The 12,469-nt window shown below is 43.4% G+C and overlaps 1 protein-coding gene across 2 annotated transcripts in view; it reads right to left on the reverse strand.

Moving 5' to 3' along the window:
* Positions 1-1,393: 1,393 nt before the first annotated feature.
* Positions 1,394-12,469, reverse strand: part of LOC144682609 (interleukin-13 receptor subunit alpha-1-like) — a 54,642-nt gene continuing 43,566 nt past the window's right edge. For both annotated transcript variants that reach the window (XM_078545102.1, XM_078545101.1), the window contains exons 7-9: positions 7,291-7,384; positions 4,772-4,862; positions 1,394-3,714 (exon numbers count right to left, since the gene is read on the reverse strand). In XM_078545102.1, the coding sequence (XP_078401228.1) occupies positions 3,643-3,714; positions 4,772-4,862; positions 7,291-7,384 (257 nt within the window). In that variant the 3' untranslated portion in view covers positions 1,394-3,642. The remainder of the gene's footprint in view (positions 3,715-4,771; positions 4,863-7,290; positions 7,385-12,469) is intronic.

Genomic DNA, 12,469 nt, shown 5'->3' on the forward strand with positions numbered 1-12,469 from the left:
CCATAAATTAGTTCAAAAGGGCTATAACCAATCGATGCATTAAGAATGTCTCTAATAGGAAATAACAAAAATGGAATTCCTGTATCCAAATCCTGTGGATAATCCTGACAATCTGCTATCATAGTTTTTAAAGTTTGATGCTATCTTTCCAAAGCTCCTTGAGACTCCGGATGATAAGCTGTTGATTTAAACTGTTTTATCCCCAATCTGTTCATTACTTCCTTAAACAGCTGTGACATGAAATCTGACCCCTGATCTGATTGTATTACTTTAGGTAAATCATAACTTGTAAAAAAATTAATTAACTCCTCCACAATCTTCTTAGTTGTAATATTTCTTAAAGATATCACTTCAGGAAGCCTGGTAAATGCATCAATTATTGTCAGTAAGAGCTGATTTCCTCTTTTAGTCTCAGGGAGGGGTCCTACACAATCAGTCATGACCCTGGTAAGAGACTCTTCAATTGCTGCTATTGGGATTAAAGGTGCCGGCTTAATCACTACTTGTTATTGTTCTGTTACTTGACATATATAACAGGCTCTACAGAATTTGGCTACATCCCTATGTAATCCTGGCCAAAAAAAAATACCTTCTGTATCTTTTCCTGTGTTTTCCTAATTCCTAAATGTCTCCCCATTGGAATTTCATGAGTAATCCTCAGAATCTCATTTCTATACCCTAATGGGATAACAATCTGATGCACCTCCCTCTAGCTTTCATTGGCTGAGATATGATCCAACCTCCACTTTCTCATTAAAGTACCTCCTTGAAGATAATAACATGCTGGGAAACATTTTACTTCTGTTTCTAAATAAGCGTTCGTATATAACTGCTTTAATTGCAAATAATTTTTCTGTAACTCCACTAACCTCCTTGAGCTAAACACTTCAGCTGGATTGTCCTGTATTCTTTTCTCCGGAACAGTATTGTCAAACACAGTGCCAGCTAATTAGATTTCAGCACCTTCTTCTTGCCTTTGAATTGCCTGCCTTTCTTGTTTTTATTGTTCTTCCCTTTGAGCCTTTGATCTCATTACAATACAATCTGCCAACTCTGTTAGTTGACCTTTGGTTATTTTTTCCAACCTAATCAGAGTTGTATCTTCTACTCCCAGGCAAGCCTTAGCGATTGCCAAGGTCATCTTGCAGTCTCACCACTTCTAAGATACCTCACCATCTCCCAAATTCAAAGTGCTTCTCGTACTCGTAACCTTAAGATTCACCAATTCCAACCAATCAAGGAATTATAATTATTATCCCGCAAGAGACCCCAGTTGTTATAACACAGCAGTTTGGTTAAAGGTTGTTAGTGAAAATCCCAGGGGGGGAACTTTAAACAACTGTCATAACCTATATTTTCAATTGGTATTGAGATGCAGCTCTAAATTCAGGAATAAGACCATCAGTTCTTGAGAGGTTTTTATTTCAAACTAGATGAGACATTTATTAAATTACAACAAATTAAACATATATACATGGCCACAAATTACTACTATTATAACTTTTTAACCAATTCCCAAATTAATCTCCACTAAGGCAACAGCCCAAGCAGACAACCAGGCAAAGCATTTTCACCTTACAAATTCAAAATTAGGTTCCTTTCACTTTGGTTCCTTTGCAGACAGTTGTAGGCTTACAGGCTTTGATGTTACATGCCTCTGCTTTGCACACACAAACTCCCTTCTGTCATACCCAGCACTCCCCTTTGAATGTAAATTCTCATTGTATCACCAGGCCCTTTGAATTCCCTTCTGTTATACCGAGCACTCCCCTTTGAATATAAAATTCTCATTGGGCAGGATTTTCCCCTTGTCAGGGTGTGGCGTCATTTTACATGGGTGGGCCAATTAAGGCCTGCCCAGCGCGATGTCTGCACGGAAGCGCTATGAGCTTCCCTGTGCGGGCGAGGGGGGATTCCCTAAATCGAGAATGCGCTCTTTTGCGCATGCACAAGAAAGAGTACAGTCATCTCCCTGAGGCTAAGTGCTGCCTCAGGGAGATTGGCTGTACTGTGACAAAAATTAAAAATAGAAAAAAAAAATCCTGACATGTCCCCTCATGTGACACTGTTACATGAATTGGGACATGTCCATAATTTTTGCTAAAACTTTAATAAAATTTTTAGAAACCGACATGAAACCTCATCCCACCGGTGGATGAGGTTTCATGCATTTTCTAATTCCCGCCGGGGCTCCTGGCCTGCCTGCCAACCTTAAGGTTGGATGGGCAGGTCCATTAATTAGCTAAATGACTCTGTCAATGGCCTCAATTGGCCATTGACAGATCGGCCGGCGCGCAGCTGATTTTGCTGCACCCCCACCTACTGGCAAATTTAAATGGGGCACAGTGACATCAGGAGTTCCGCCCAATGTCACCGCACGTCATTTTATGTGTCGGCGAGCGGGCCCTGACCCCCATTCGCCGATGGGAAAATCCTGCCCATTGTATCACCCAGACCCTTTGAACTCCTTTCATAGCACCAATTTTATTAGTAATATAAACATTGTTTGGTGTCTCCTAGCTAGGTGCAAGATTTCACTCCCCTTCTTGAATGCTCTATTCAACAAAATGCAAATGTACTCTTTACCCCTCTGTTTACATCTCAAAAGTACTGTGCATCAAAGCACCCAGACTAGCTGGCTTTAATCCAATTAACACACACAGACTAAACCTCTATTAAAAAATTAATTTCCAAAAACATTATATACATTAATAGCTTCATGGCAGAGGTTCAGAGAGCCCCTACCCTCAGCTCAACGACCACACCCCCCACCATATAATTACAGTGGTGAATGCCAATTAGCCATGGATTTGGAAGGCCAATATTGTTTGTAAACATCAATGTTCCCTATGGTTTCTACAGGCTGATCTACTTTGTTAGAACTTAGACACAGGTCTGTTCGTGAACCAGTTTCGAAAGCTGCTACAATCAAAAGGAAACCTGGCAAAACTCAGAAATATGACAGCAGCAAAGTCACAAATAAAATGAAAGCACCTGTACTCTGGGGGCCTTTTGTCAGCCCTTGGATGATAAAAACATAACGCAGGCCTGCCTATTTCGCCCGTGTAATGAGCTCAAAATCGCACGGGCATTGTAAAATCTCTGTCTATTGGTTTCATAATTATTTGGATTGACCCTTTAATTGTCGGCGGGCGCAGCTCCGACTGCCTTGTGCGCCCACTCACTGCAAATATTGAAAGCATGTGCAATGATGTCGGGACGCACGCCCGGCATCTTCTTGCGCTACTTTACGCGCCTTCCAGTCCGGCACACGCCTGCTTCCAACACGTAAAATGCAGGCCCAAGTGCACTGAGCTACACACATTTGGTGAGTGCTTGTTCATCCAAAGAGCTAAACGACACATTGCAGCTTTTGAGTTATTAATCACAGAGAGCAAGGGGAGCTCACTACTTGTCCATTTACAGTAGAGAAGAAATTCTAATAAGGGAAAGCCAATTTTCAAAGCACTTAATACAGTCTAATTAAAACACAGTTACAAATAATGTAAACAAACGCATGTCACGGTTATACTGCATTAATATGGATATTCTGCTGAAGAAACATTTTTCTGCTGCTGTAATCTGTTTGGGTTTAACTGTTCCATGAGCTGAAATTTTTTCTCTGCCTCGAGGTGGAAAAATCTAGTCTTCGAGTGTAACTGCAATGCATTCGTCGGGAACTTTGGTCACCAAAGGCTTGGCATTGATCCATTCCTATTCAAAGCAAAAAGAATGTTGTTACCTATGCTAGCTGAGGCACAGGCCCTATCACAAATACTTTAAGTTACCCATTACAGTGGACAAACTCGTTAGGCTGCAACTTGAGTTTTGATGATTGTGACTGTTAATTTGGCTGCAGTTCAAGGTCTTGCCAGCAATGCCCACATCCCATCAAAGAATTTTTTTAAATGTCCAGGAGTCAAAGGTGACAATGTGAAGCACAAGATCCAACTAACAGAGACCCACCGCCAATACAATGAAGAGGAAACACGAGGCCTGAATATCTGGATTTGGAAACGCGTCTGATTTTCCGTTAGCTGTGATAATAATCATTGGTAGACTTCAATTAAACACCATCACCCCATAGTCAGCAATGGGTAATTTTTTTAAACCATCCATGTACAATACAATGCTGAGAATAAGCAACACCACCAACAGGAATGTAGCTAAGAATGGCCAAGTCGTAAAAAATGAAAGGCCAACTTCTGCTGGTGGGAGGGCAGCAGAACAGAATCCATGATCTCCTGACATGGAGCTCAGCTTTCACAGGTACATTTGTCATGGTCTGTGTAGACTCCACTGCTCCGTGTTATCAGGCTGGTCATTCAAAATCCAGCCTTACATAGGCCACCATTCAAAGCCATCGTCTTCACCACAACCTCCATACTAGAGATTCTACCCCCTCTCCAGACATTGTCTGAGTCAAACTAAAAACAGGAAATGTTCAGCATGTCTGGCAGCATTGACCTGAAATGTTAACCCAGTTTCTCTCGTCAAAAATGCTGCCTAACCAGCTGAGTGTTTCTAGCATTTCCTGTTTTTATTTCAGATTTTCAACATCTGCCGCATTTTGCTTTTGTCTAAATATAAATGTTCCGAACCCCCGGATTCCTATCTGACCCTGAGCTGATCTTGTGTCTGCGCAGAGGTTGGCTACATCCAACTCTGCCCACTTGAGAGAACTCCTTTCTACATTAAAGGCGCTATGTAAATGCATGTTGTTGTGCATTCAGCAGACAATTTGTCACCATCCGTTAGTGCCATTGGGTACCTGAAAATCTCCATTGTGATGGTCATATAGACCCTTAAACATCCTTTCAGGATCAGGGACTGGTTGACACAGGTTTTCCAATAACTTGTACCTGGAAAGAATAAAAATATCCAATGAGAAGGATTTAGTCAAAAGATTATTTTCATTAATTCACCCACCTCTAAGGGCTTGTATGGCTGAGACACGCCACCCTTAGAGTTCATGAAGACTATTGATAAAAACAAAAAACTGCGGATGCTGGAAATCCAAAGCAAAAACAAAAATACCTGGAAAAACTCAGCAGGTCTGGCAGCATCGGCGGAGAAGAGCAAAGTTGATGTTTCGAGTCCTCATGTTCTTCAGTTCTGTTGAAGGGTCATGAGGACTCGAAACGTCAACTTTGCTCTTCTCCGCCGATGCTGCCAGACCTGCTGAGTTTTTCCAGGTATTTCTGTTTTTGTCATGAAGACTATTGTTCTGGCTTGGCAATTGTGTAAAAATTGGCAATCAGCACAGCTGTAACATGGGCACAGTCGTGTATGTTCCTGGGAAATAGCAAATCTGAAAATAACTTGTGAACGTGCCTGCCTGTGGGAAATGTGAACGGCGAATCAAGTGTACAAGCTGCATTACTGAGTGTTTAGCGCATATCTGGCCAAGCGGCAACACTTCAGGACATGATATTTGCAGGCCATTTCTTTACCTTTGAGAAAAAAAAACGCTGATTCCAGACACAGTGTCCAGAGGGAAAGCAAAGGAGTTTTATTTTACTTTTTCTTGCAGAGGACCATTCTTTGGCAAAGGCGGCATATCCAAATGCTTGGGAGAAGCTGAGAGAGGTTGGCTGTGTTGCGGGTGGGATTATGGTGCAAGGGGCCAGAGGCAGCCCAACAAAACAAAAGCAAAACACTGCGGATGCTGACGATCTGAAATTTAAAAGAAAATCAGGAAATGCTGGAAATACTCAGCAGGCCAGGCGGCATCTGTGGAGAGGGAAACGGAGTTAATGTTTCAGGTCGATAACCTTTCATCAGAACATTCAGAAAGACCCGCACATTTTTAGCTCTGAACCTCTGGGTTGCTGATCCTATGCAAGAAGCATTATAACTTTTTTTATTCATTCATGGGACGTGGGCATCGCTGATTAGGCCAACATTTATCGCCCATCCCTAATTGCCCCTGAGAAGGCGGTGGTGAGCTGCCTTCTTGAGCTGCAGCAGTCCATGTGGTGTAGGTACACCCACAGTGCTGTTAGGAAGGGAGTTCCAGGATTTTGACCCAGTGATAGCGAAGGAACGGCAACATGTTTCCAAGTCAAGATGGTGAGTGACTTGGAGGGGATCTTCCAGGCAGTGGTGTTCCCATGTGTCTGCTGCCCTTGTCCTCCTAGATGGTAGTGATCATGGGTTTAGAAGGTGCTGTCGAAGGAGCCTTGGTGAATTCCTGCAGTGCATCTTGTAGATGGAACTCACTGCTGCTACTGTGAGTTAATGGTGGAGGGAGTGAATGTCTGTGAGTAGGATGCCATCCAGTGGACTGCTTTATCCTGGATAGTGTAAAGCTTCTTGAGTGTTGTGGGAGCTGCACTCATCCAGGCAAGGGGAGTGTATTCCATCACACTCCTGACTTATGCCTTGTAGATGGTGGACAGGCTTTGGGGAGTCAGGAGTGAGCCACTCGCCACATGATTCGTAGCATCTGACCTGCTCTTGTAGCCACAGTATTTATATGGCTAACCCAGTTTAGTTTCTGGTCAATGGTAACCCCCAGGACGTTGATAGTGGGGGATTCAGCAATAGTAATGTCATGGAATGTCAAGGGGAGATGGTTGAATTGTCTCTTGTTGAAGATTGTGATTTCCTGGCACCTATGTGGTGTGCATGTTTCTTGCCACTTGTCAGCCCAAGCCTGGATATTATCCAGGTCTTGCTGCATTTGGACATGGACTGCTTCAGTGTCTGAGGAGTCACGAATAGTGCTGAACATTGTGCAATCATCAGTGAACATCCCCACTCCTGACCTTATGATGGAAGGAAGATCATTGATGAAGCAGCTGAAGATGGTTGGGCTGAGGACACTACCCTGAGGAACTCCTGCAGTGATGTCCAGGAACTGAGATGATTGATCTCCAACAACCAGAACCATCTTCCTTTGTGCTAGGTATGACTCTAACCAGCAGAGAGTTTTTCCCCAGTTCCCTCTTTTGTCCATGTTTGAACCAAGGCTGTAATGAGGTCAGGGGCTGAGTGGCCCTGGCAGAACCCAAACTGAGCGTCAGTGAGCAGGTTATTGCTAAGCAAGTGCTGCTTGAAAGCACTGTTGGTGACCCCTTCCATCACTTTACTGTTGATCAAGAGCAAGAGTGATGGGGTGGTAATTGGATTGGATTTGTCCTGCTTTTTGTGTACAGGACATACCTGGGCAATTTTCCACATTGCCAGGTGGTTGTGGGTGTTGTAGCTGTCTTGGAACAGTTTGAGCACTGGCAACACTATAATCCCCTCATGATTGCAACAAACAGAAATAGACAAGAAAATTACCTTCTGCAAGTGAACATCAGCAACACCACCAGTGCAACAACAATAATCACTACTGCAATCTCAGTCAGCAAAGTGTAATCCTTTGGCTGAGGCTCTGCAAGCAACAAGACAAAATCAGATTACTGACTGGTACAATTTAGTGGCATGTTTCCTCAAAGCATGGACAACTGCAGGCAAGGTGAACTTGAATATCTCTGGTGGATTTACTACATGATAAAAGAATCAATATAATTAAATCCAGTAGGTATTTCTTACTAACTGACAGTGGTAGCAAAGCAGGCAATACTTCTGTGTGGGGCGCGAAAAGCTTGTAATGGGATTTGGCTGTCCATTCACTGGCCTCCTGAGATGCCAATTAGAGAGATAAGGTGCCTCGTGGGCCTGTTCATGCTGTGTGCTGCATGATCTGGGATTCATGGCCACAATTGCACATAGGGATGCTCCTCTTCCAAGAGCAGGCAGCAGGGATTGCTCGCTGGTAACGTACAAACATACGAATTAGGAGCAGGAGTAGGCCACTCAGCCCCTCGAGTCTGCTCCCCATTCAATAAGATCAACCCCACATCCCTGCCTGCCCCCGATAACTTTTCACCCCCTTGTTAATCAATAATTTATCTAGCTCTGTCTTAAAAATATTCAAAGAATTGCTTCCACCCAATTGAGGAAGAGTTCCAAAGAATCACTACCCTCTGTGAGAAAGGAATTCTCCTCATCTCTGTCTTAAATGAGCGACCCTTTATTTTTAAACAGTGATCCCTAGTTCTAGATTCTCCCACAAAAGGAAACATCCTCTCCACATTCACCCTGTCAAGACCCCTCAGGATCCTAAAGGTTTCAATTAAGTCGCCTCTTACTCTTCTAAACTCCAGTGGATACAAGCCTAACCTGTCCAGCCTTTCCTCATAAGTCAGCGCACCCATTCCAGGTATTAGCCTAGTAAACCTTCTCTGGACTGCTTCCAATGTATTTACATTTTTCTTTAAATAAGCAGGCCAGTACTGTACACAGTGCTCCAGATGTGGTTTCACCAGTACCCCGTATAACTGAAGCATAACTTCACTGCTTTTGTAATCAATTCCCCTCACAATAAATGATAACATTCTATTAACCTTTCTAATTACTTGCTGTACCTACATACTAACCTTTCGTGATTCATGCACTAGGACACCCAGGTCCCCCTGAATCTCAGAGCTCCTCGATCTCTCACAGTTTAGATAATAAGCTTCCTTTTTATTCTTCCTGCCAACATTAATGATTTCACCTTTGACCATGTTATACTCCATTTGCCAGATCTTTGCCCACTGACTTAACCTATCCATGTCATTTTGCAGCCTCCTTAGGTCCTCTTCACATTTACTTTCCTACCTATCTTTTGTGTCATCAGCAAATTTAGCAACCATTCCTTCGGTCCCTTCATCCAAGTCATTTATATAAATTGTAAAAGGTCAAGGCCCCAGGACTGATCCCTGTGGAACACCGCTCGTCACATCCTGCCAAGTGGGAAAAGACCCCTTTATGCCAACTCTCTGCTTCCTGTTAGCTAAAGAATCTTCTATCCATGCCAATATGTTACCCCCTATGCCATGAGCTTTTATTTTCTGCAATAACCTTTTATGTGTCACTTTATCAAATGCCTTCTGGAAATCTAAGTACAGTACATCCCTTTATATATATATAAAGGTTCCCCTTTATCCACAGCACATGTGACTCTTCAAAGAACTCTATTGAATTTGTTAAACATGATTTCCCTTTTACAAAGCCATGTTGACTCTGCCTGATTGCCTTGAATTTTTCTAAGTGCACTGCTATAACATCTTTAATAATGGCCTCTAACATTTTCCCTATGACGGATGTTAGGCTAACTGGCCTGTAGTTTCCTGCTTTCTGTCTCCCTCCCTTTTTAATAAAGGAGTTACATTTGCTAAATGCCTTAAGAACCTGCTTTTAGTTGGTGATGCTTTTAGTGTATAGAAGGGGATTTGATGGAGTTTTTTCAGACAATGAAAGGAATTGACGGGGTAGATAAACGTTTCCTGTTGAGTTCAAGACAAGGCAGCATAACCTTAAAATCAGAGCCAAGCCATTCATTAGGGAAATTAGGAAATACTTCTTCGCATGGTTTTTTAAGAGCTGTGGAACTCCCCGCCCACAAAAAGCAGCACACGCCAGGCTCAATGAAATCATTTTAAATCAGAGTTCAATAAAAAAATCTAGGCAAGGGTATGAAAGGATAAGAGGCCAAGGTGGGTGGATGGAGGCAAAATATAGATCAGCCATGGTTTAACTGGCATCTTGTGGTGCGGTGGTACCGCCCCCGCCTCTGGGCCAGGAACTCTGGGTTCAAGTCCCAATCTGGGCCTTGATGTCCAGTGACAGTATGCTCACTGCATAGCCAACCAAGTTAATTATCAGACTGTAGATCATGCTAATATGCCTGATGGCAGGTGGGAAGAGTGGGAGAATTTCCTGGTTAGCCATACTGCAGAAGGCAAGCCACTGCAGTTCTTTGCCAAGCATAACCATGGACCAATCCAATGGAAGTCTATGGTGACTAATGCCCACTTAGGGTACGGTGCTTGAAGGAAGAGGAGGATGATTTAATTGAGCCACAGGAAAAGCTAGAAGGGCTGAATGGCCAATTGTGGTTCCAGTGTTCCTTGTCTGCTAATGGGAGGTTGACACTTTCTTGCACAATGGGACCACCATGCTCTCTGATATATTTCTTTTGGCAAAGGAAAAGGTCATTATTCCCAAAGGACACAGATAAATCTGAAATGGCCTATTTGCCATAACAACAGAATGTTACAGTCAGCTTTCACAAGTTAAATATGTAATGCAGTCAGCCATGCTATTGGAGAGACCAAACGCAGACTGGGTGACCACTTTGCGGAACACCTTTGGTCTGTCCGCAAGCATGACCCAGACCTCCCTGTCGCTTGCCATTTTAACACTCCACCCTGCTCTCATGCCCACATGTCTACCTTTGGCCTGCTGCAATGTTCCAGTGAAGCTCAACTCAAACTGGAGGAACAGCACCTCATCTTCCGATTAGGCACTTTACAGCCTTCCGGACTGAATATTGAGTTCAACCACTTCAGATCATGAACTCTCTCCTCCATCCTCACCCCCTTTTTTATCCCCCTGTTTTCAAGATTCATTCTCATTTCTTAATTTTTATTTTTTCATTTTTTAATTTTTATTTTTTATCCGCTTATTTTTACTTTTAGTTATTTTAATTTTATTCATTGTTTTATCCCCACCTTATATCCTATTTTCAATCCTTTTTCCCCACCACCGTCCCCTCTCCCACCCCATCCCCTCAAGGGCCATCTGTCACTTGTTCATGTTGTTCTTTCCAGAGTGCTGACCCTTGTCCTGCTATTATCACATTCTGCTTTCTGACCTCAATGCCCCCATCAGCACCTCCTTTAGCCGGTATCACTATTATTAACACCCCTTTGTCCATGACATCTCTAGCAATTTCTCCTTTGCCCCCACCTATCACTGACCTTCTCTCCAGCTTCACCTATTCCACCCCCCCTTAAACAGTATAAATTTCATCACATTTTCACTTCTCTCTAGCTCTGACGAAGAGTCATATGGACTCGAAACGTTAACTCTGTTTTTTTTTCTCTCCACAGATGCTGTTAGACCGGCTGAGTTTTTCCAGCATTTTCTGCTTTTGTCTCATGCAATAAAGAGACTGCCCTTTAGAGCTGCAAGAAGAAACCACTGCCTTCTATTCCAGCTCTATTCATGGTTCCATGAGTTCAGTGTGAAGGTCGATTAAGTGCTTTGTACATTACAATATAGGGCCATTTGGGTTTACATAAATCTTAGTTCTCAAGCCAGTTCGTTTTTTAATGTTTGGGTAGCATCTATTTGATTTCTCCTCTTGTTAAAATATTTAAAAGTATAAAAGTAAATTGCTCGGTGTCCAACCAGCCCCTTGGACAACAGTGAAATGTGGCATCACAATTGGAACTGAGGTAGATGTCAGGTTGTTACCTGGCAGTGGGGAGGGGGCTGTAGATGATAGCTTCCAGCCTAATAGATTTGGGAATCACTATCATCAAATAGAGAAGCAGCATTCAAACAATACAAGAGCAACTCGAGAGGGAGATATAGCCCAGACTGCTGCACCCTCTCCACCTATTCTTAATTATTTTGCTTTTCTTGATGGAAGGCGAAATGGCAACAACTGTAATTTCTCATCAGTTTTTTTCTCATTTATGATGATATGTAGCTGTAATATCTTTTTAAGATTAGCGTATTGGATTTTAAAATTTTGCACTGATTTAATTTGGTTCTTGCATACGTGTTTTCCAGTTTTGTCAAACCCACTGTCCATGTTGAGATGCTGAGTTTCCTGCTTCAGTTGTTGCATTTAAACTACTTTGCTCTGTTACAAAAACAGTTCGTTAAGCTGATCCTTTTCAGTTTTAACTTCCCCCTAAAAAAAACCTGCTGTTTTCTCCGAATTCTTCAGGGTGCAGCAACGCCTACATCTGGCAATTGCAGAGAGCCTATTTAAATTCAAATTATAGTTCCTACACTGCCTTGGGAATTTTCCCTAGAGTTGATGTTGGACATATCAGTCTCTGGGGCAAAAAAAAAGGTTCAGGAATATTGGCAATGCAATGTTGTTTTTGAATGGATTCAGTTGTCAGCGGTACCACTTTGAGAGCAAAGGGAAAACGCAGAAGAGAGAATTTTAACTCGGTTGGCCTACCAGGATTGTGGGGAGGGGGCCCAGTAGTGCGTGGGAAACCCAAAAGCCAGGGTCCTCCTGCATAGTGGGGGAGGGGGGAGGGGGGGGCGCGGGAGGGGAGGATCTTAGCAGGTTGTTCTCGGGGTCCTGTGAGGTGTTATGACCCGGGGGGGTGGGGGTGGGTTGAAGATCAGAGGCCTGAGAAAGCAGAGGCCGGGAGCAGTTGGGTGGGCATGAGGTGGGAGCTGGATGGAGGCCTCAGTAGGGGGAAATTGGAAGTGTCGGTGGGGTGAGATAAGAGGCCTAGCAGGATATTGTGGTGGGCCTGAGGGATTAGAGGCCATGTGTGTGCTTGGAGGTGGGGTGCTTACAGACCTCTGGAGGAAATTGGAGGCATGGGGCTGGCAGGAGGGGATTCACAGTTTTGGAGGGAGAATGGGTGCCAGGCAGTGGGTGGGCGTGGTGTGT

Source organism: Cetorhinus maximus, chromosome 7, assembly GCF_964194155.1.
Source record: "Cetorhinus maximus chromosome 7, sCetMax3.hap1.1, whole genome shotgun sequence".
Lineage (NCBI taxonomy): Eukaryota > Metazoa > Chordata > Chondrichthyes > Lamniformes > Cetorhinidae > Cetorhinus > Cetorhinus maximus.